Source organism: Scyliorhinus torazame, chromosome 8, assembly GCF_047496885.1.
Source record: "Scyliorhinus torazame isolate Kashiwa2021f chromosome 8, sScyTor2.1, whole genome shotgun sequence".
NCBI lineage: Eukaryota > Metazoa > Chordata > Chondrichthyes > Carcharhiniformes > Scyliorhinidae > Scyliorhinus > Scyliorhinus torazame.
In genome coordinates, this window is record NC_092714.1 from 58,425,744 (window position 1) to 58,451,235 (window position 25,492).

General features: G+C 42.7%; 1 protein-coding gene across 5 annotated transcripts in view; it reads left to right on the forward strand.

The window, feature by feature from the left end:
• LOC140427869 (POU domain, class 2, transcription factor 1-like) overlaps positions 1 to 25,492 on the forward strand; it is a 329,760-nt gene that overhangs the window by 132,396 nt on the left and 171,872 nt on the right. For 3 of the 5 annotated variants that reach the window (XM_072513676.1, XM_072513678.1, XM_072513680.1), the window contains 2 exons: positions 11,057 to 11,157; positions 12,920 to 12,958. In XM_072513676.1, the coding sequence (XP_072369777.1) occupies positions 11,057 to 11,157; positions 12,920 to 12,958 (140 nt within the window). The remainder of the gene's footprint in view (positions 1 to 11,056; positions 11,158 to 12,919; positions 12,959 to 25,492) is intronic. The other 2 variants (XM_072513677.1, XM_072513679.1) reach the window with 1 other exon arrangement.

The following is a 25,492-nucleotide window of genomic DNA, read 5'->3' on the forward strand; positions in this document are numbered from 1 at the left end:
CACCCAAATGTATATCTACCCCCTGCCCCCCCATCCCCACACACACACACACACAAACAGATGCCTACTTATGTGTGTAAATAATTGATTTTGTATTTCTCTCGTGTTGTTACTTTGCTTTCCCTTTGTGATTATGTGTGTGTGCCCTTCTCTTGTATATATCATATCCTGTGTACATAACGGCAAATATACTTTGTCAATAACCCAATAAAAAACATATATATAAAAAAAACTTTCATGGATTAAAAAAAGGTTGACTTCTTACATGCTTATGAGGCTTGGTCAGATTTTGACAAATTTAGAAAGTCGGAGAATACTTCCATTGAAAAGTACATTCTGGAATTTAGCAGACTACAACAAGGCTGAAAAATTCCATCTAGAAATTCCTCAATTTGTGCTGGTGTTTCAGGTTACTGGACTGTGCTAATGTTACAACCACAGAATTTCTACAGTGCAGAAGGAGGCCATTCAGTCCATCGGGTCTACACCAACCCTCTGAAAAAGCACCCTACCTAGGCCCACACCCCACCCTATCCCTGTAACCCCTCCTAACCTGCATATCTTTGAACTGTGGGAGGAAACTGGAGCACCCGGAGGAAACCCATGCAGACACGGCGAGAACGTGCACACTTCACACAGATATGAATCCACCAATATGGATAGGCTTCTGGTTTTGATGGGGGAGTTAAATCTGCAGAAAGGCGCACCCTGCTAGAACAAGCATCAGAGGCTCTAAAGATGTCCCTGGGCAAACATTCCTTCCCGGCAGCTTTCATGACACAAATGGGCCGATTGGGAATAAGAAAAACTATGGAAGACTCCATGTTAATGGGGTGGCGAGGTGGTCTAAAAATAGGCTGCAAGTGTCAATATGAAAGAAGATTTACAACTAAAAGTAATGAGGATAGAAACACCTTTAACAGTTATGGCAGGAGCAACAAATTGGAAAATTTCAACAGAAAATGAACCCCAGAAATGCCCCAGGCATGGTCAGTCGGTGTTTTAGGTGTGATTCAAAATTCCATTATGCATTAAACTCTTCTCCGAGATTTAATAGAATGTTTGTAACCAAACACAAGACAGAAGACTCTGAAGAGGGAGATTTTGGCAAAAAGAGAAGGCATTGTCTTAGTAACAAGAAGTTTCAGTCCAGTGATGAATGTGCTGGTCATAGAGTCCTTCAGTTGTGCTGTATTAGACAGCGGATGTACAGTATGTGGAATAGACTGGTTGAGATGTTATCTGGACTCTGAGTGACAAAGATTGGAACAAAGTTGAGGAATTTGGAAATTGCACAAGTTTCAGATTTTGAGGATGATGCCCTTAAATTGCTGAAAAGAGTAGTGATTCCTTGTAAAATCGCCGGAAGGAATCATTTTAATAGCATGGATGTCTAGCAAAATGCCTTTATTATACCAAAGGACAACTGCCAAAGGTTGGTGCTGAAGTGGCACACATGCCAGAAGGACCCAGTCAGTGGAAGGATGCAACTATTGTTGATCAAGCAGGTACGGCCAACGGAAATTATAAAAACTGGTTAATGTGCAAGATAAAGAGAGAGGTTAGACCCATGGATTCCTACCATCAACTACAAACATGGAGAGCAAAGAAACATAGCATCAGTTCGGACAGTTGGCCTGGCAGTGAACATGCATAGCAAGGTCAAGAAATATGGCACAGTCTAGGAATGCTAAAAGGAGCAGAAGGCCATACGATCGAGAGGTCTTAGTGGCTTCCAACCAATTCGATGGTGAATTAATAAAAGATGCAAAACTCCGAAGAACTGCAAAGTTTGAAAGAATTTGGGGTCGACATAGAAGCCCCAGATAGGGGACAAGTTTTATCTCATAGATGGATATGCTGGGGTTACAATTGATCAGAAACTGAACTGGACTAACCATGTTAATACTCTGGCTACCAGGGCAGGTCAAAGGTTAGGAATCCTACAGCGAGTAACTTGCCTCCTAACCCCCCCCCAAAAAGCATGTCGATCATCTACAAGGCACAAGTCAGGAGTGTAACAGGACACTCTCTCCACTTGAGCGGATGAGTGCATCGTCAACAATAATCAAGAAGCTCAACACCATCAAGCTTGATTGCCCATCCTTCCACAAATATTCAAAGCCTCCACCACCACTGACGAACAGTGGCAGCCGTATGTACCATCTACAAGATGCACTGCAGTAACATACCACGGTTCCTTAGACAGCACCTTCCAAACCCACTACCATATAGAAGGACAAGAGCAGCAGATACCTGGGAAACCCACCACTTGGAGGTTCCCCTCCAAGTCACTCACAACCCTGACTTGGAAATATATCGCCATTCCTTCACTGTCGCTGGGGCAAAATCCTGGAACTCTCTCCCTGACTGCACAATGGTTGTACCTACACCTCCAGGACTGCAGAGGTTCAAGAAGGCAACTCTCCACCACCTTCTGAAGGGCAACTAGGGATGGGCAATAAATGCTGGCCCGACCAGCGGCGCTGACATCCCGTAAATGAATTAAAAAAAAAAAAAATACACAGAAAAGATACTTCCTGATAGAACTTGTAAGGCCAAAGCCAGGCTGGTAGTACAAAGTTATGAAGAAAACTTGGATGACCAAGATGTAAGGGTAGATTCACCTACAGCAGGAAAGCTTATTTTGAAGATTATTGGATTGGATTTGTTTATTGTCATATGTACCGAAGTACAGTGAAAAGAATTGTTCTGCATAAAGCCCAGACATCATTCCATACATGAAAAAAAAAATAGGTCATACATAAATACACAATGTAAATACATAGACACAGGCATTGGATGAAGCATACCGGAGTGCAGTACTGCTCAGTAGAGGAGATGTGTGTAGAGATCAGATCAGTCCATAAGAGGGTCATTCAGGAGTCTGGTAACAGCAGGGACTAAGCTGTTTTTGAATCTGTTGGTGCGTGTTCTCAGACTTTTGTATCCCCTGCCCAATGGCAGAAGTTGGAAGAGTGAATAAGCTGGGTGGGAGGGGTCTTTGACTATGCTGCCCACTTTCCCAAGGCAACGGGAGCTGTAGACAGAGTCAATGGATAGGAGGTGGGTTTGTGGTTTGGACTGGGCTGTGTTCACGACTCTGTAGTTTCGTCGAGAGATATTAAAGTTGCTTTCTTACAAGGACATCAGTTTCAAAGAGAAAATTTTCTTTGGCACCGAAAGAGGCGCCAAACACCGACTGGATACTCTGGAAGCTAAGTAAATTTGTATACTGATTGAATGACGCTTCCAGAATTTGGTGTTTCTCAGTGAGGTTGGTTTGTAAAGATTGGGCTGTTTTGAGTTGAAAGCAGACCCTGCAGTGTTTTATTGGCACCATGGAGGGAATATTTCAGGCACCTTCATGGTGCATGTAGATGATGTTTTGTGGGGTGATAGTAGCAAATTTGAAAACTTATTAATGGGTTTAGAACGGAGTTTAAAGATTTGAAATCAGGCCTCTGGTGCATTCAAATGCATTGGGTTAGAAATGGGGCAGAGTGGTTCGCATGTCACTCGACATCAGCAGCCTTACTTGGAGAATTTTAATCTCATAACAGTTACTCGTGGTAGGGCCTCGCAAAAGGATATGGCGTCTTCTGAAATGGAAAAAGAGGAACTCTGAAGTTTAATTGGATAGCTGAATTGGCTAGATAGACAAACCAGACCCAATGCCAGTTTTGATGTTTTAGAATAAAGCACTAAAATGATCAATCCCAAAGTTGAGAAAATTGTTCGAACAAGCATAACATTGGCAAAATTAAAATTGGAAAATTGTGTTTTGAAATTCCCATCTTTGGGTGATAATAGACAGCTGAAACTGATTTTGTTTATAGTGATGAATCTTATGCTGATCTCTATCATGGCTTTTTGTGTGCGGGAGGATTTCCAGTTTTTCTTACGGGGCGAAAGGTAAATGTTGCCCTTTGGCATGGGAAGCTAAAAAGATACAAAGAGTGGTTAAAAGGTACCGTGGCAGCCTGTGCTTGAGACGAGGTGGTGGCAGTGCAAGTTGTGTGGAGGATGACCCAGAAAGAATGGAGCGATGGTTGAGGAAAGGTGGAAGAAAAAAACTGCGCTATCCGAGAGCCGTTGTAAATGTGGTGTTTGGGCCTTCGACTCCATGAAGTTAGAGCAGAGTCGGCGCCTTCCTGCCTCCCCCGCTGTGAGAATTGGTGAGCGACTGGAGGATGAATTTTGTTTTTCAAATTTGAAGTACCCAATTCTTTTCTTCCAATTAAGGAACAATTAGTGTGGCCAATTTGCCTACCCTGCACATCTTTGGGTTGTGGAGGTGAGACCCACGCAGACACTGGGAGAATGTGCAAACTCCACCCAGGGCCAGGATTGAACCCGGGTCCTCGGCACCGTGAAATGGCAGTGCTAATCACTGTGCTGCCCCTTGAGGATGGATATTTAATGAGCTGAACAATGTGCATGGTTGATCTTAGCGGAAATCACTTCTGCGCCGCCACCAAACCTAGACTCCAAAGCAGAAGATTCCGGCCAAAAGATCTGCAAAGGGACCGAGATAGTTTAGCTGAGTGAACAAAAATTTGGCAAATAGAATATAATGTGAGAAAATATAACCTTGTCACTTCGGTAGGAATAGAGAAGCAGAATATTATGAAAATGGATAGCGATCTCAGCACTCTGTCATGTGAGCTGGTTGAGCTCCCTTGTTGGAACTGGCATTGGCTAACACTTGTGTTGCTTTAGTGGTACCATATCAGCCTAAGCCTAGATATCATCCAAATCCTTCTCATATGGGCATGGATTGCTCATTATTTGAGGAATTGTGAATAGAGTTGAACACTGCAATTATTAGTGAAGATTTGACCTTGTGACCTGCTATTATGATAAAGGTAATATTGAGACAGCTGAAGATGGTTGGGCCTGTGTTTCCATCCTAAAGAACTCCTGGAGTAAAGACCTGGGGATAAGATGGTAGGCCTCCAGTAATCCAGGTCTCTTGGGTTGTGCTTGGTATAACCTCAGTCACTGGAGGGTTTTCCCCCTGATTTTCATTGCCGTCTGTTTTACTGGGGCTTACTGGTGTCATAGGATATACACAGGGATGGTGATGGCCATTGGCTGGCAGTTTTGATTCTATTAGTATGACAATGTCAGACTGTTGCTTAATTAGTCTGGTGGACAGCTCTCCCAACTTTAGCATCAGTCCTGAGATGTTAGTGAGGAGGAGTTTGCAGGTCAATTCAGCATAGTGTAGCTTTGTTACATTCAAATTAAAAGCTGCCGCCATGCGGTCTGCGCTGTTTTATTACCTCCACCACTGAAGGTGGGCAGAAGTAATGCTTCAGCCTTTTTTTTACTGTCTGTCTGTGGTTTCAGACCAATCCACATCCAACAACCTGCTCTGAAAACTCTGCTCAAATTTAATAATCTAATAATCTATCTAGGTTTACATTAACAGTGCAATGAAGTTACTGTGCAAATCCCCTAGTCACCGCACTCCAGTGCCAGTGCGGCACACAGCGGGAAAATTCAGAATGTCCAATTCGCCTAACATGCACTTCTTTCGGGACTTGTGGGAGGAAACCGGAGCTCCCATGCAGACTCCGAACAGACAGTGACCCTTGTGGGAATCGAACCTGGGACCCTGGCGCTGTGAAGCAACAGTGCCAATCACAGTAACCGAGATCGACGAATATAATATCTTGGTATTCTGGAGCAGATATTCACCTGACTCCCGAAAGTCTCTCCACCATCTACAGTAATATGACGGGATGTTCTTCACTTGCCTAGACATTAGCATAAGAAGTTTGGCAATGTCCAGCCATCAGATCCACTCCCTCCACCACAGCTCATCATCGCTGCGATATGACTATCCCCAAAATACATCTCAAAAACTAATGGACAGATTGCAGCAAAACGTGGTACACGGCAAATGGCCCAAGGAAGAACTGATTAGCTTTTGGTGAAGATGCAATTCTGGAATTTTTAAAAGGATACATTAACATTGGGAGATGGGGCAAATTTGATTTTAGTTTAGAATGTTGTGCATTGTTTAACTTAGCATGTTGTTGATTGTCTTAGTATGTTGTGAATTACCTTTGCTGCTGGTGGTGGAATTTGTCACAGCTGTCAAAACGTGAGCAGAGTTTTCAGAGCAGGTTGTTGGATGTGAATTGGTCTGAAACCACAATAGGAGATGGGCGGCACGGTAGCACAGTGATTGGCACTGTTGCTTCACAGCGCCAGGGTCCCAGGTTCGATTCCCGCAAGGGTCACTGACTGTTCGGATGTTATCCCCGTGTCTGCATGGGTTTCCTCCGGGAGCTCCGGTTTCCTTCCACAAGTCTCGAAAGATGTTCATGTTAAGTGAATTGGACATTCTGAATTCTCCCGCTGTGTACCTGAACAGGCGCTGGAGTGTGGCGACTAGGGGATTTTCACAGTACCTTCATTGCAGTGTTAATGTAAACCTACTTGTGACAATAATAAAAAAGATTATTAGATTATTAAAAAGATTTTAATTTTTGAAGTTGCAGAGCATCAGCCTGCAGGAAAAGACAACCTTAAGAGAGAGCAATGCCATTATAATAATGTTGCTTCACAGCGCCAAGGTCCCAGGTTCGACTCCTGCATGGGTGACTGTACGGAGTCTGCACCTTCTCTCCATGACACACCGCGGTGGAGGGATGCGTTCTATTTAGTGCCTCCTTTATATGTTCCTCTTTGTAACAACTTGACATAACCATATGTCCTGCTAGGTCAGTTCCGAGGGCAGATAAAAGTCAATGACATCAATGTGGAATTGGAGTTGCATCTTGGCTGGATAAAGTTAAGGATGACCGATTAGCTTCCCAAAAGGAGAATTAATAGACCAGTTGGGTTTTTACAGCAATTGGGCCACTTCATGGTCCCTTCTACTAATATCTGCTCTTAATTCAAATCCACAAACTGCCACACGATGTGATTTGAATTTAATGTTCTCTGAATTATTAGTTTAGGTTTAGTGACAACTCAAACATTTTGGTGTACAGTGTTATATATTATTGTAGTGCATTTAACATGTATTTGGCTCATTGGCACAGGCAACCAATTCAGTCTGCAGACTGTATTGATTTTAAAGTTGCCGACTCCATTGCCATCAGCAAAGCAGAGGCTCCTGAAATTGTGGAGGTGACTGATCATGATTGGAACTGGGATTGCATTTTTGCCCACCTTGTTTGGTCCTACAACTGTTCCATCATTGAATTACTGAGGTATGTGGATGAGTTTTCAAGATCAGCTGTCATGCAGAGTAACAGAGGAAGTAATTTCTATTGCGAATTGAAGCAAGCAGCTGAGAAAAGTGGTGCATTCACAGTAGCGAGCAGCAGTGTGATTTTGGGATTCCTCTTCAATTATTAATCATCAGTGTCTTATTATGACAAAAAAGCAGTTCAATCTTTCAGGCACGTGGTAAATGTAAAATTCTCCCTTTTAGACAATATTGAAGTGTAATTGGTAGATAAAGATAAACTATCTTCACCGATTGGAGTTCTAAAACTAGGGGGCATAGTCTAAAAATTACAAACCGATCGTTCAGGAGAGATATTAGGAAGCACTTCTTCACACAAAGGGGGCGCAATTCTCCGACCCCCACCGGGTCGGAGAATCGCCAGGGGCTGGCGTGAAACCCGCCCCCGCCGTGTCCCGAATTCTCCGCCACCAGAGAATCAGCGGGGGCGGGAATTGCGCTGCGCTGGTCAGCGGGCTCCCCGCGGCGATTCTCCGGTCCGCGATGGGCCAAAGTCCTGGGCCAGCCGGCGTGGATTGAACCACCTACCGTACCGGTGGGAGCAGACTGGGCGGGCTCCGGGGGGGGGGGGGGGCGCGGGGCGATCTGGCCCCGGGGGGGGTGCCCACATGGTGGCCTGGCCCGCGATCGGGGCCCACCGATCGGCGGGCGGGCCTCTGCCGTGGGGGCACTCTTTTTCTTCCGCCTTCGCCATGGTCTCCATAATGGCGGAGGCGGAAGAGACCCCCTCCACTGCACATGCGCGGGGATGTCGTGAACGTCCGCTGATGCTCCCGCGCATGTGTCACCCGGCGAAGTCCTTTCGGCGCCAGCTGGCGTGGCGCCCAAAGGCCTTTCCCGCCAGCCGGCGGGGTGGAAATCACTCCGGCGCGGGCCTAGCCCCTCAAGGTGAGGGCTTGGCCCCTAAAGGTGCGGAGAATTCCGCACCTTTGGGGGGGCGCGACGCCGGAGTGTTTTCCGCCACTCCATTACGCCGGATTCCCCCGTCCCGCCGGGTAGGGGAGAATCCCGGCCAGGGTGATATAGAGGTTTGGAACTCTTTTCCACAAACAGCAGCTGAAGCTAGAACAGTTGTTAATTTAAAATCTGAGATTGCTAAATATTTGTTAAGCAAAGATATGAAGGCACATGAGCAAATGCAGGTATTTGGAGTTAGGCCACAGATTGGCCATGATCTCATTGAATGGGCGGGACAGTGACTGAATGGCCCACTCCTGTTCCTTATATAATTGGTTGAGAAGCAGAAGTTTGTTTATGGTCATTTGAGGGCTCGTGTTTTCAAATTATTTTATTGATGTTTTCTGCAAACCGAAGGTGAAGAGTAATGACTTGAAATTCCTGGATGTTGAAGCAAAAATGTAATGATTTTGATTTTAAAATATATTAATTCTGCAGAGAGATGGACATTTTTGGGACGTTTGTAGAGATTGCAAAGTGTTTTTCAAAAGTAAACTCACTGATTTATTTGTTATCCTATACATATCATGGACTTTGTTCAATTCATCAGATCTTAAAGCGGTAGCACCGTGGTTAGCACAGTTGCCTCACCGCTCCAGGGTCCCAAGTTCGATTCCCGGCTTGGTTCACTGTCTGCGGAGTCTGCATGTTCTCCCCGTGTCTGCGTGGGTTTCTTCCGAGTGCTCAGGTTTCCTCCCACAGTCCAAAGATGTGCAGGTTAGGTGGATTGGCCATGGTAAAATTGTCCTTAGTGCCTAAAAAGGTTAGCTGGGGTTGCGCCGATGGGGTGGCTTCAATCTCATCCCTACTCTCTAGTCCACTCTCCATGTGTGCCTCCTTTCCTCTATTTTCTCCTATCAAGTTGTCTTTCAAGTATGCTGTCTCATAATTCTTTTACCTTGAATTGTTTGTCTTGTATTTGTTCTGCTTTTTTATGTTTATTCACTCCTTCCCTATTTTTTTTCTTGGCCTTTCTCTTTTGCCCTTTCATTTTCCACTCCTGTTTCCTACATTCATTCATGCATCTACTCTTTCATATGTGTCAGCTCTTCCTACATTATGACAGCGATTACACTTTAAAAAGTAAATGCTTTTGGATGTTATGGCATCATGACAAGTTCTATATAAATGCAAATTAAAAAAAAAAAAAATTTCTTCAGTGCTCTTTCCCTTGACTCTCAGTTTCTCATGCACAAGCTTTTGGCATTCTCTTGCTCTTATGCTTGTGTATTTTTATTATTTTCCTTTCGTTCTTCTCACCTTTCACTCGCTTCTTTCTAATACTTAGTTTATAGAGCACTTTCTCATTCTCCATTTCTCATGTTTGTTTGGTAGCTTGTGCTCTTTGGTTCTTGTATACAGTACTTGCTCCCTGTTCCACTGTATTCACTTATCTTTTCATGTGCCTTTTCACTGTGTATGCATTCCCATGCTATTGTTCTCTTTCATGCCATCTGCCTTGTTCCATTTTTCATGTGCTCTGCTGTGTGCACTCTTCCATTTGCTTTTGTCCAGCCCCCCTCACATGAATATTCTGAGTGCTTTTATCTCCCTAACTGTCTGTGTGCTGTCTCAGCTCATAGTGAAAATATTAGACATTTACTGATGGCATCATGATTAACTTTGGTACAATTTCATTCATCCCCAGGTAAAGAACTTTTTTTCACTGATCAGGCCAGCAGAAGATTCTGCTGGTGAATTTGTTGACAGAAATTAAGTTATAGAGTAAAATCTATTCAGATTTACATGTTTTTGTAGACCAGTTGAGTGGGTAAAAGAGAAAATAAGGCAGATGAAACCATGTGGTTAAAAATACTATTTTATCCCTCATCAAGAAGTTGAGGAGATATGGAGGAAAATAAAAAATGAATAATTCAGCTGACTGAGAAATGTGTGCTTCTGTTGTAAATCATTTCAAAAAAATCTTGAATGCCCTGGTACTGATGTGCATTTGCACCTTGACTTTACAGTTGGAGGATTGCTGCACAGGTGCACAAATTACAAGGTAGTGAAATGGTACATCTGTGCTCCAGTGTACCATGTTCTGGAGTGATGGGATATGGCTTTGTCCTAGCAACATCCCGGTTTATATTCTGTCACGTTAAAATGTTTCTTGATAGATGTCTAAACGCTTGCCTACCCGCTTGATCTGGGATTGGTGTGTAAAATGTGAAATTTTTTTAAAAAGAAAGCGAACAGCGTAGCATAAACTACTGAATCACTCTGAAGGACAGTAGCACAGAAAAAAATGCATTAAAAAACATTTTTGCTTAATGGATCACCAAGATATGAGGTAACTGTTTTAACAGTTTGTGCTTGCTTTGCTCATGACCATTCACATTTCTGTCTTCCAAAAGCTAAATAATACAGATGCTGGAAATTTGAAATATAAACAGAAAATGCTGGAAATACTCAGCAGGTCAGGCAGCACCTTTGAAGAAAAATAAAAGTTGATCTTTTGGGTCGTTAACCTTTCAATACAGTACATTTTTGTCTTGTTAGTAGCAACATTTTAAGGCACTTTATAAAGTTGTGCAGTCTGATTATAGCTCAAGTTGGTTATGAGTCAAACTATAGTTAGCACTATTTTCAAGAAAGTGCAAAGAGTAATTGGATGATGGGATGTTAATGACTGTACCATGTAATTGTGGTTAGCACAATAGATTTAGCGGGAACAGCATTGTATTTTTATCCCTAACTATAAAGAAAATATGACACCTGTGTTGGATAATAGTTAGCAGTTACATTGGCTTGGAAACCACTTGTTCAGCTGCTTTCTGTTCACATTTTTACACTCTTTGTGCTTGTGTTTTGGTCTTCCTCCTCCAGGTGGCCAAACAAATGGACTGGATTTCCAGCGGCAGCCCATCCCAACAGGAGGCCCACTCACAACAGCACAGGCTCAGGCCTTACTGGGACAGCTGCACCAGGTATAACATTCTACAACTGGAAAAAAATCATCCATGTTGCAATTCCTATTTCCTTCTTTTATTTATGAAAACTGGATTGCAGTGAGACCGCAGAGCAAGTGGGCTTGGAATTCCACCCAGATAAACACGTAACCAGGATTGAATCAATTCATATAACGTAAAAGATTTCAGAATAAGTGATTTGCTATTTTACGTCCAAGTATCTGCGATCCTTTACACTAATTCAACATTCTCTTGATCTGAGCCAGAATATAAAACTGACCACATTTTCAGGTAAGAGAGTTGAATTTCTGCCACAGTGGGTTTCAACCCATTGCGTGCAGATTCCCAGGTGCACAGCTACCCATGATCACATGAATCCAATGTTATTCACTTGGCCAGACAGTCAATTGAACCAAAGGTTTTCCTTGCTGCTGCAAAGATCATGAATTATTTTTAAAAATTTGAACAATGGCTCATTTCCTGGCAATTCCAGCATGGCCTCTTGAGGCCTCCTTGCCCCGCTTGCAGTCACAAATGAATTATATTTAATTAGGTTGGGTGATTACACAGATGCAAAGTAGATTTTGGATACAATTGATGCTCCTGAGTTAACACGGAAACCTGAGCATTACTTCGCCTTGGTGGTGTCTGAAATATTCTCGATTCACTTTGACAAATTTTATCCCTGGTGGAAACTCCAGGCCAAGGTATTTTGTCAAAGAGATCAGGTGATCATTGTGTGTTGTCTTAGTTAGGATAACACTATATTTTTTTGTTCAGAAAAAGTCCCAGAAATCTAGGATATAGTCGACCAGCTTTATTCCAAGTTAGTATTTGAACTTCTGCCCACTTACAAAATGAGTTACTTGAGGATAACAGGGCATTATCGAATGTGTGACAGGAATCAAATGGTGCCGAATGATTAATCTGTGTCTCTTGGGCTCTGCTGTATGTACATAATTTGTTATAGTTGCCTGATGAAGAAATAGGCGAGCAATATTGGAATATATTTGATGCAAAGTGAAGTGGCATGAACCTTTGCTATTTTACATGGAAAGGTGATTTGTCTTGTGTAGGTGTATCTTTTTTTATTATCATATTAAATTACATTGTGCATAAGTGCCTCCTTACAACACCATTCATGTTTTGGATGCAAATTACACAGTTTATCCAGAATGGACCACTTCAGTAGTACATTCTACTACCTTTATATATGCTCCTTTTAATAGTTGGCTTATAAATTGTACTTCTGATTCAAATAAAAGCTTGTTTTAGCTTGGTAGAAAGTTCTGTGTTATGACCTGAAAAATTGGAAGTCTTGTTTTCTTTGAGGAGCAGTTTTAAGATGTTCATGTTTGTAACATTTTATGGTCGTTTGTTGATCAGACTCTATATTAGATACACAAACATTCATAGTGTACTTGAGGAAAATAAAGCCTTTTGCTATTTTCACATCAAAAAATCCCCATTATTCTAGTGATTGCAGAAATTGCAGTCTTAGCAGAGAATAATTTATATATGTAAAGGAGCGATTTTTATTTTGCTGCAAACTGTGCATGCTACACGGCTTGCATTGATGAAAACATTCCTTGTAACTTGCACTGCGTTTGTTTGTTTGTCACTTCCCTATTGCTTATTTAGTTTTATTTCCAATTTTCAAGGGCCCATTTATTTATAGCTATCTCTTTTTTTTTTGTCAGCTCCTTCCACCATGTCATCTTAGCAAAATGTTTTTTTATGTACACATATATACTGTACTGTCATTTTCTTGTCACTTCAGGTTAACTACATGTCAGATGTGACGAACAGATGCTTATATGTGAGTTTTCACACCTATAATATTTATTGAGGTTATTATTGCGGCCATGTGCACTATTGCTTGTTCAGGCTTGCGAGGCATCTAAATTTACTATTTTTTTTACTGCTGGAAATTTATACTTTAAAAATTCTTAACAGAATATTACGCTTTGAATGTTCTTGCTACTGAACTCCCTAAAATATAGTGGCAGCTAAAAGGCATTTCAGAACAAATAATGCATCCAGGGTATTGCTCATGCCAATGCACCTTTAAACCCAAAAATTAGTAGTGAAGATTGAATTGTAGGAATTATTTCCAGGCAGGAGCATGGGGAGGGAATACTCCTGTTTATAAATGTGTTAATGTAATTTTACATAACAAACCTAAGCATGATTTTGCTGAAAGCTTTCTTGTGTATACTATGTTTAAGTTTCAAACTGGTCATGAGATTAATTTCCTGATTGTGTAACCCATTCCTATTTGGTAATCCTCTCATACTGTTTGTTAGATTCTTTTAATATAACTGAACTATCATTAACCTTGAATGAAGGTTCGTACAGAGGCTAGCAGCCTCTACTTTTGTGCAAGTCAGAAAGATTTCATGACGTTTGTTGCCAAGTGTTTAGATTCTGTGCCTTTAAATTCATCTTTCTAGGCTGTATCTATTCTAGCTGTACAAGATGCAAATATCACAGTGGATGACTACCAATGCCGAGTTCTGAATGTTTTCTCTGGTACTATTCAGATAAAAATGGTGGTATCTATTTTGTATCAAATCAAGAGTCTTTGTGGATGACTTGAACTGGTGATTGATCACTATAATAGTTCAGTAAGAAGTCTTACAACACCAGGTTAAAGTCCAACAGGTTTGTTTCGAATCACTAGCTTTCGGAGCACTGCTCTGAAGCCTTTACAACGAGTTGCTCCGTCTGGACGTGTAAAGACTTAACTACCTGCAAAGACTTGCATTCAAAGTATCGTCTTGCATCTTTGACTTTGCCCTATATATATGTTTCTGGAACCCACCTCTTCATTCACCTGAGGAAGGAGCAGTGCTCCGAAAGCTAGTGATTCGAAACAAACCTGTTGGACTTTAACCTGATGTTGTAAGACTTATTGTGCTCACCCCAGTCCAATGCTAGCATCTCCATATCATGACTATAATAGTTGCAAATGGAAAATGTTCCATTGTATTGATCTTTTGTCCTGGTAATTGAATATTAAATATTGGAAGTGCCTTTTAATTATGCTCTATAGTAGTTGGCATCTTGGTTAGATATCCCCCCCTCTCCAAATCCTCTTCTGACTCTAGTCTAGCAAATGGACAGTTTTCAAGTCTCCAAATGTTAGATACCTAAATAAATGGGCTACCTTTTGCCATTCTCCAACAGAAAATACATTATTATTATTTGGCATGTTTCCTAAAAGGCAACCAAACATGTACTCTTTGTTTTTTTCTCATTTTGTGATTTTTGCTGTGACCACAAAATGCCATTTTATTGCCAGGTGGAGAACTGCTGGTGTTGTCTGTTAAGAACCCCGTTGATGTTACCTGTGCGAGTGTCTCAAAACCCCGAAGGATAACTTGAAACACTGGTTCTTAGTTGTGTATTTTTGTTTGGAGTAATGTGAGGAATCATGTACAACCCATTGAAGAACCAGTCCAGTCATTGTGTAAATGATTCATAAAGAATATTTATTAAAATAAAATACAAGAAAAAATACATGACTGAAGTCTAACATACACTTGAGTATATGAATAACTAAACACGCCATTTTATCTGAAGTTACCTGTTGTTCCCATAATATATCCATGTTCCCATGACTCACATGAGACGCCCCTTTTCCCAAACAACATCCAATTTTAGTAACTATAGGTCAAATCCAATTAATAGTTACCGCATAGGTGACCACGCCTGGAAAATTTCTCTTCCTGGTTTAGCAAAGTCTTTTAAAGGAGAATATCTGAAATCTGCTTGATCTCTAATTGTTAGCTGGAACAGGCCTCCGTGCTCGGATTGCAGATGGAACTGGCCTCTGGCTGTTGGATGGAGAACAAACCTGCTTTCCCATTGAGGGTGTGAGCAATTATATTGTTCAATCTCTTTGATATTCCCCTCAGTGGATTCTGCTATCTACCTCCCTCAAATTCCTTGCCGGCATTTATATAGCCCCACTGATCTCTAGTAAACAATGTTTTAATATGGCCATTCGCACCTCAATGTCTCTAGACTCCTGTTACTGGAAAATCCTATCTCATTATTCCTCCTAAGTACCTGTTAGTGTTGTTACTTTTCTGTTATTTTATTTTAATCTCAAATTCACTGCTCCTCGTTAACTTTCCAAATTCCTGACTTGTCTCCTTCAGGAAACAATACATTAAATATTTTGCATAAAATATGTTTAATTATTTTCACCAACAATTCATAGAAATCTTGTTTAAATTGGTACGGAGTCTACAGATAGGCAAATTCCCTAGATTTAAATGGAAGAGCATGGAGTATGGTTAGTACCAATGATAAAATGCATTAAATAATGATACTAAATGCCATAGGATTATTCAAGATTATACAACTGGAAAGGGAATACCTTATTCAGCAGTTCCATGATGCTGCCAACAATTCCGTCGCCCTCCCTGGTCACTTTCTCAGGTTGATTCATTCTATTCGCAACCTGTCATCCTATTTGACTTGAGCTAAGCTTCCAAACCCATATCCCCATCATCACGGAGACTGCCTACTTCCACCTCCATAACATCTTTGCTTCAGCTTATCTACTACTGATACTTCCCAACTCAACTGTGCCAGTGCTGTTCTGGCTGGTCACCCATTTGTCACCCTTCACAACTTGAGCTCATCAAGACCGCTGCTGTCTGATCCCAACCCATACTCCCTGTTCCTGCTGAGCTACTCTGGCTCCTGGTCTACCAACATTTCAATTTTAAAATCCTCAAACTAATGTTCAAATCCCTCCATGACCTCAACCCTCCCTATCTCTTCAGTCGTCCAAATTTGAAATCCTGTGCATACCTTACTCTGTAACCCATTGTTGGCATCTGTGTTTTCAGAGAATTATCTCCTAACTCTGTAAGGGCCCTTCTATTAACCTCTCTGCACCTATCTTTCCTTTAAGACCACCCCAAAAACGTTAACAATTTTTTGATTAGATTAGCTCAATATACATCGAGCCCCAAAGGGTCATTGTTCTTTCCTGGAGGGAAAAAGCAAGTACTTGTCAAATAAGCCTCCTATCCCAAGTCACCAGCGAAGAACTTTCTTAAAGACTGCTTCAGTGCTATATTCTTAACTATTCCAGGATTTACTGTTGGTTGTTAGCAATTTCTACCCATCACAGTGCCGTCACCAGTAGGTAGATGCAGGAAGTATATTCACGATGGTGGGGGAGCCAGAACCAGGGGTTACAGTCTGATATGGGGAAGACCATTTAGGACAGATATGAGGAGAAATTTCTTCACCCTGAGCATGTTGAGCCTGCGGAATTCTCTACTACAGAAAGTAGTTGAGGCCAAAACATTGTATGTTTTCAAGAAGCAGTTAGATATAGCACTGGGCAAAGGGGGTCAAAGGATTTTGGGGGGGGGGGGGAAGACTGGATAAAGCTATTGAGTTAGATGATCAGCCATGATAATGAATGGCCCTCTCTTCCTATTTTCTACGTTTCTATATAAACGTTGAAGGACATGGTTATTGACCATTATGGGATATTCTATGTCCTGAGATTCATGCGCGCTCGCTTTGTTGCCTTTTGATGACTCATGTTTATTCCATTGTGAGTATTTTAAAACTCTTCATCCCAGAGGACTGTGGATACTCAAGACAATTATTAAATTAAAGTCAGACCAATATAATTTTGGGCATTAAGGAAATCCAGGTATTTGGGGAAAAGGCGAAGCAGTGGTTCTGATTTTGAAATTCAGCCACAAATGATGGAGCAAGCTTGAGTGGATCGTGTGGCCTATTCCTGCTCTTATTCCTTTATGATCTAAATTTATCTTGGCAATGCTTACTCCTATGATCACAAATGGAATTCCCAAGTCCCTAATGGATTTTCTGTTGCAAAGCACATTTTCTCCCGCAGCGAGTATTAAATCCATAAGGAAATATGCTGAATACAGTAAGATTTCAGTATTGTTCCTGTGTCCAGTAATTATAAATCAATGTTTCTTAATGTTGGAGGTACAAACAACAATGGAAACCGTGCGATTTGGGATAATCAAAGAACATCTAGAAATGAGAAATATGAGTAGTGAGCATTCATTGCAAAAGGGAAAATATTGTTTAACTCATTTAATTTTTGAGGTGATGACAGAGAGGGTATTCATTTATCTGGATTTTCAGAAAACCTTTGATATGGTGCCTCAGAATAGACTAATGAATGTGGAGCCAAGTGGCAGAATGGATTGCTAGCAGACTTCCAAGACCTAAAACAAAGAGTGGGAATAAAGGGTAGTTATTTTGAGTGGCAGAAGCGGGAAAGTGTTGCTCCATGCTGATCACTGCTGGGACTACTGCTGTTCACAATTTACATTAACTATTTAGACTTTGGAATCAAAAATATAATTTTTAAATTTGCAGATGATGCAAAGTTGAAGGGATGACGGTCAATACTGCGGAGGACATAATAAACTTGAATGAGCAAATAAACATGAGGTAGACCATCCCTGATTTTAATTGCTCCACCGTTGATGTCTGTACCTCGAGCTGCCAAGCCCCACCATAGCTGTGGAATTCTTTCCCAAAACCTTCTCCACCTCTCTACCTCTGTCTCTTCCTTTAAGGCACTCCTTAAAACTTATCACTTTGACCTAGCTTTAGTACCTGAATATGTCTTTATGTGAATTGGTATGTTGCTGTGAAGCATCTTGAGACATTTTCTTATGTTAAAGTTGTTCTTTTGCCTGTCTAAACATTAAATATAACTCTGATAACTGAGTGTCATTGTATATTATCATAAAACCTTAAAGCACAGAAGGAGGCCATTCGGCCCAACAGATATTACAATGGGATGAGAGAAGAACTAGCTAAGGTAGACTGGGAGCAAAGACTTCATGGTGAAGCAGTTGATGAACAGTGGAGAACCTTCCGAGCGATCTTTCACAGTGTTCAGAAAAGGTTCATACCGACAAAAAAGAAAGACGGTAGAAAGGGGAAAAATCGACCGTGGATATCTAAGGAGGTGAGGGAGAGTATCAAATTGAAGGAAAAAACATACAAAGTGGCAAAAATTAGTGGGAGACTAGAGGACTGGGAAGTCTTTAGGGGACACCAGAAAGCTACTAAAAAAGCTATAAAGAAGAGTAAGGTAGACTATGAAAGTAAACTGGCTCAGAACATAAAAGCAGATAGTAAAAGCTTCTACAAATATATAAGACAAAAAAGAGTGGCTAAGGTAAATATTGGTCCTTTGGAAGATGAGAAGGGAGATTTAATAATTGGAGACGGGGAAATGGCTGAGGAGCTGAACAGGTTTTTTGGGTCAGTCTTCACAGTGGAAGACACAAATAACATGCCAGTGACTGATGGAAATAAAGATATGATAGGTGAGGACCTTGAGATGATTGTAATCACTAAGGAGGCAGTATTGGGCAAGCTAATGGGGCTAAAGGTAGACAAGTCTCCTGGCCCTGATGGGATGCATCCCAGAGTGTTAAAAGAGATAGCTAGGGAAATTGTAAACGCACTAGTGATAATTTATCAAAAATTCACTAGACTCTGGGGTGGTCCCAGAGGATTGGAAAGTAGCAAACGTGACACCACTGTTTAAAAAAGGAGGTCATCAGAAAGCGGGTAATTATAGGCCGGTAAGCTTAAATTTGGTTGTAGGGAAAATGCTGGAATCTATCATTAAGGAGGAAATAACGGGGCACCTGGAGGGAAATTGTCCCATTGGGCAGACGCAGCATTGGTTCATAAAGGGTAGGTCGTGTCTGACTAATTTGGTAGAATTCTTTGAGGACGTTACCAGTGCAGTAGATAACGGGGAGCCAATGGATGTGGTATATCTGGATTTCCAGAAAGCTTTTGACAAGGTGCCACACAAAAGGTTGCTGCATAAACTAAAGATGCATGGCATTGAGGGTAAAGTGGTAGCATGGGTAGAGGATTGGTTAACTAACAGAAAGCAGAGAGTGGGGATAAATGGGTGTTTCTCTGGTTGGCAACCTGTAACTAGTGGGGCCCCTCAAGGATCAGTGTTGGGCCCGCAGTTGTTCACAATTTACATAGATGATTTGGAGTTGGGGACCAAGTGCAATGTGTCAAAGTTTGCAGAGGACACTAAGATGAGTGGTAAAGCAAAAATTGCAGAGGATACCGGAAGTCTGCAGAAGGATTTGGATAGGTTAGGTGATTGGGCTAGGGTCTGGCAGATGGAATTCAATGTTGCCAAGTGTGAGGCTATCCATTTTGGGAGGAATAACAGCAGAATGGATTATTATTTAAACGGTAAGATGTTAAAATGTGCTGCTGTGCAGAGGGACCTGGGTGTGCTGGTGCACGAGTCGCAAAAAGTTGGCGTGCAGGTGCAACAGGTGATTAAGAAGGCTAATTGAGTTTTGTCTTTCATTGCTAGAGGGATGGAATTCAAGACTAGGGAGGTTATGCTGCAATTGTATAAGGTGTTGGTGAGGCCACATCTGGAGTATTGTGTTCCGTTTTGGTCTCCTTACCTGAGAAAGGACATATTGGCACTGGAGGGAGTGCAGAGGAGATTCACTAGGTTGATCCCAGAGTTGAGGGGATTAGATTATGACGAGAGGTTGAGTAGACTGGGACTGTACTCATTGGAGTTTAGAAGGATGCGGGGGGATCTTATTGAAACATATAAAATTATGAAGGGAAGAGATAGGATAGATGCGGGCAGGTTGTTTCCACTGGTCGGGGAAAGCAGAACTAGGGGGCATAGCCTCAAAATAAGGGGAAGTAGATTTAGGACCGAGTTTAGGAGGAACCCCTTCACCCAAAGGGTTGTGAATCTCTGGAATTCCTTGCCCAGTGAAGCAGTTGAGGCTCCTTCTTTAAACGTTTTTAAGAAAAAGATAGATACCTTTCTAAAGAATAAAGGGATTCGGGGATATGGTGGTGAGTCCACAAAGATCAGCCATGATCTCATTAAATGGCGGAGCAGGCTCGAGGGGCCAGATAGCCTACTCCTGTTCCTAGTTCTTATGTTCTTATATGCATGGTTTCTTTGCGAGAACTATCCAGTTAGTCTCATTTCCCTACATCATTCATCATAGCCCTGTAATTTTCTCCTACTTGGATATTTATCCCATTTCTTCTTGTTAGTTACCAATGAATCTGTTTCCACCACCCTTTCAGCTAGATCTTGGCAACTTGCGTTTAAAACAAAAAATTTGGCTCATCCCATCTTAAATCTATGTCCTAGTCACTCACTGATGCTGCCGACAATGGAAACAATTTCTCTTTATTTGCTGTTATCAAGCACTTCATGATTTTGAACACCTCCATTTAATATACTTGAGCCTGCTCTGCTCTAAAGAGATCAACCCAATATAATATCTCCAAATAACTGAACCTCTTCATTTCTCACACCAGTCTTCCCTCCAGCCTGGTGCACAGAATTGATCATCAATACTCCAACCGAAGCTTAACGAGTGATTTACAAAGATTTAGCATTTTTTGTTGTTTTTTTTTTGCACTGAGTGCTGAATTTGGTGCATTGAGTGCTATAGTAAGAGTTTGGTGACCGAGGGAGTATAAGGCTTCATTTTTATCTAAAGTTTAGTCTTTCTTTGATTTAGTTAATTAACTTAAAAGTTGCTGTTTGGTTTAGAAGAAGGTGAATTTTCAATCAGCTTTAAACAAGCTTCTACTTGTAGGCACTTGCAGCTGGAGCTTGTTAATTAGTTAATTGGATTAGGCCAGTTTTCAGAGGCTAGATTCACAGTATAAAAGTGATCCCCTACAGTGCAGACTTTGTTTGCATTGAGTGCTGAATTTGGTGCATTTTGAGTGCTATAGTAAGAGTTTGGTGACCGAGGGAGTGCTGAATTTGGTGCATTTTGAGTGCTATAGTAAGAGTTTGGTGACCGAGGGAGTGCTGAATTTGGTGCATTTTGAGTGCTATAGTAAGAGTTTGGTGACCGAGGGAGTTAGGTGAGGAGGGAGTAAGGTGCTCCTTTAATTTTGTTTTCGACATTTCCGCAAAGAGTGAGAAGAGAGCCAGGAGTTTACAGAAAGTGTAGCTGACTGGGAGCAGAGTCGGAGGGCGGAGATCTAGTTAGTCCACAGGGCAGCTATATTCTGTCAGGTAAGAGGGGATGGAGGCTAGGCCAGTTGCATGCTCCTCCTGTAGGATGTGGGTGGTGAGGGATACCACCGGTGTCCCCGCTGACTATACCTGCGGGAAGTGCACCCAACTTCATCTCCTCAAAGACCGTGTTAGGGAACTGGAGCTGAAGATGGATGAACTTCGGATCATCCGGGAGGCAGAGGGGGTGATTGAGAAGAGTTACAGGGAGGTAACCACACCCAAGGTACAGGACAAGAATAGCTGGGTTATAGTCAGGGGGAAAAAAACAAACAGGCAGACAGTGCAGGGATCCCTCGTGGCCGTTCCCCTTCAAAACAAGTATACCGTTTTGGATGCTGTTGGGGGGGATGACCTACCGGGGGAAGGCCCTACCGGCCAGGTCTCTGGCACTGAGTCTGGTTCTGGGGCTCAGAAGGGAAGGGGGGAGAATAGAAAAGCAATAGTTGTAGGAGATTCAATGGTTAGGGGAATAGATAGGAGATTCTGTGGTCGCGAGCGAGACTCCCGGAAGGTATGTTGCCTCCCGGGTGCCAGGGTCAGGGATGTCTCGGCTCGTGTCTTCAGGATCCTTAAGGGGGAGGGTGAGCAGCCAGAAGTCGTGGTGCACATTGGTACCAACGACATAGGTAGGAAAAGGGGTGTGGAGGTAATAAACAAGTTTAGGGAGTTAGGCTGGAAGTTAAAAGCCAGGACAGACAGAGTTGGCATCTCTGGTTTGTTGCCGGTGCCACGTGATAGCGAGGCTAGGAATAGGGAGAGAGTGCAGTTGAACACGTGGCTGCAGGAATGGTGTAGGAGGGAGGGCTTCAGGTATTTGGATAATTGGAGCGCATTCTGGGGAAGGTGGGACCTGTACAAGCAGGACAGGTTGCATCTGAACCAGAGCGGCACCAATATCCTGGGAGGGAGGTTTTCTAGTACTCTTCGGGAGGGTTTAAACTAATTTGGCAGGGGAATGGGAACCGGATTTGTAGTCCAGCAACTAAGGTAGCCGATATTCAGGACGCCAAAGCGTGTAATGAGGCAGTGGGGAAGGGAACACTGACAAAGGAGAGTACTTGCAGGCACGGAGATGGGTTGAAGTGTGTATACTTCAACGCAAGAAGCATCAGGAATAAGGTGGGTGAACTTAAGGCATGGATCGGTACTTGGGACTACGATGTGGTGGCCATCACGGAAACTTGGATAGAAGAGGGGCAGAAATGGTTGTTGGAGGTCCCTGGTTATAGATGTTTCAATAAGATTAGGGAGGGTTGTAAAAGAGGTAGGGGGGTGGCATTGTTAATTAGAGATAGTATAACAGCTGCAGAAAGGCAGTTCGAGGAGTATCACCCTAATGAGCTAGTATGGGTTGAAGTCAGAAATAGGAAAGGAGCAGTCACCTTGTTAGGAGTTTTCTATAGGCCTCCCAATAGTAGCAGAGATGTGGAGGAACAGATTGGGAAACAGATTTAGGAAAGGTGCAGAAGTCACAGGGTAGTAGTCATGGGTGACTTTAACTTCCCAAATATTGAGTGGAAACTCTTTAGATCAAATAGTTTGGATGGGGTGGTGTTTGTGCAGTGTGTCCAGGAAGCTTTTCTAACACAGTATGTAGATTGTCCGACCAGAGGAGGGGCAATATTGGATTTAATACTTGGTAATGAACCAGGGCAAGTGATAGATTTGTTAGTGGGGGAGCATTTTGGAGATAGTGACCACAATTCTGTGACTTTCACTTTAGTAATGGAGAGGGATAGGTGCGTGCAACAGGGCAAGGTTTACAATTGGGGGAAGGCTAAATACGATGTTGTCAGACAAGAATTGAAGTGCATAAGTTGGGAACATAGGCTGTCAGGGAAGGACACAAGTGAAATGTGGAACTTGTTCAAGGAACAGGTACTACGTGTCCTTGATATGTATGTCCCTGTCAGGCAGGGAAGAGATGGTCGAGTGAGGGAACCATGGTTGACAAGAGAGGTTGAATGTCTTGTTAAGAGGAAAAAGGAGACTTATGTAAGGCTGAGGAAACAAGGTTCAGACAGGGCATTGGAGGGATACAAGATAGCCAGGAGGGAACTGAAGAAAGGGATTAGGAGAGCTAAGAGAGGGCATGAACAATCGTTGGCGGGTAGGATCAAGGAAAACCCCAAGGCCTTTTACACATATGTGAGAAATATGAGAATGACTAGAGCGAGGGTAGGTCCGATCAAGGACAGTAGCGGGAGATTGTGTATTGAGTCTGAAGAGATAGGAGAGGTCTTGAACGAGTACTTTTCTTCTGTATTTACAAATGAGAGGGGTGATATTGTTGGAGAGGACAGTGTGAAACAGACTGGTAAGCTCGAGGAAATACTTGTTAGGAAGGAAGATGTGTTGGGCATTTTGAAAAACTTGAGGATAGACAAGTCCCCCGGGCCTGACGGGATATATCCAAGGATTCTATGGGAAGCAAGAGATGAAATTGCAGAGCCGTTGGCAATGATCTTTTCGTCCTCACTGTCAACAGGGGTGGTACCAGGGGATTGGAGAGTGGCGAATGTCGTGCCCCTGTTCAAAAAAGGGACTAGGGATAACCCTGGGAATTACAGGCCAGTTAGTCTTACTTCGGTGGTAGGCAAAGTAATGGAAAGGGTACTGAAGGATAGGATTTCTGAGCATCTGGAAAGACACTGCTTGATTAGGGATAGTCAGCACGGATTTGTGAGGGGTAGGTCTTGCCTTACAAACCTTATTGAATTCTTTGAGGAGGTGACCAAGCATGTGGATGAAGGTAAAGCAGTGGATGTAGTGTACATGGATTTTAGTAAGGCATTTGATAAGGTTCCCCATGGTAGGCTTCTGCAGAAAGTAAGGAGGCATGGGATAGTGGGCAATTTGGCCAGTTGGATAACGAACTGGCTAACCGATAGAAGTCAGAGTGGTGGTGGATGGCAAATATTCAGCCTGGATCCCAGTTACCAGTGGCGTACCGCAGGGATCAGTTCTGGGTCCTCTGCTGTTTGTGATTTTCATTAATGACTTGGATGAGGGAGTTGAAGGGTGGGTCAGTAAATTTGCAGATGATACGAAGATTGGTGGAGTTGTGGATAGTGAGGAGGGCTGTTGTCGGCTGCAAAGAGACATAGATAGGATGCAGAGCTGGGCTGAGAAGTGGCAGATGGAGTTTAACCCTGAAAAGTGTGAGGTTGTCCGTTTTGGAAGGACAAATATGAATGCGGAATACAGGGTTAACGGTAGAGTTCTTGGCAATGTGGAGGAGCAGAGAGATCTTGGGGTCTATGTTCATACATCTTTGAAAGTTGCCACTCCAGTGGATAGAGCTGTGAAGAAGGCCTATGGTGTGCTCGCGTTCATTAACAGAGGGATTGAATTTCAGAGCCGTGAGGTGATGATGCAGCTGTACAAAACTTTGGTAAGGCCACATTTGGAGTACTGTGTACAGTTCTGGTCACCTCATTTTAGGAAGGATGTGGAAGCTTTGGAAAAGGTGCAAAGAAGATTTACCAGGATGTTACCTGGAATGGAGAGTAGGTCTTAAGAGGGAAGGTTGAGGGTGCGAGGCCTTTTCTCATTAGAACGGAGAAGGATGAGGGGCGACTTGATAGAGGTTTATAAGATGATCAGGGGAATAGATAGAGTAGACAGTCAGAGACTTTTTCCCCGGGTGGAACATACCATTACAAGGGGACATAAATTTAAGGTGAAAGGTGGAAGATATAGGAGGGATATCAGAGGTAGGTTCTTTACCCAGAGAGTAGTGGGGGCATGGAATGCACTGCCTGTGGAAGTAGTTGAGTCGGAAACATTAGGGACGTTCAAGCAGCTATTGGATAGGTACATGGATTACTGTAAAATGATAGTGTAGATTTATTTGTTCTTAAGGGCAGCACGGTAGCATTGTGGATAGCACAATTGCTTCACAGCTCCAGGGTCCCAGGTTCGATTCCTGCTTGGGTCACTGTCTGTGCGGAGTCTGCACGTCCTCCCGTGTCTGCGTCGGTTTCCTCCGGGTGCTCCGGTTTCCTCCCACAGTCCAAAGATGTGCAGGGTAGGTGGATTGGCCATGATAAATTGCCCTTAGTGTCCAAAATTGCCCTTGGTGTTGGGTGGAGGTGTTGAGTTTGGGTAGGGTGCTCTTTCCAAGAGCTGGTGCAGACTCAGGGGGCCGAATGGCCTCCTTCTGCACCGTAAATTAAATGATAATCTATGATTAATCTAGGACAACGGTTCGGCACAACATCGTGGGCCGAAGGGCCTGTTCTGTGCTGTATTTTCTAT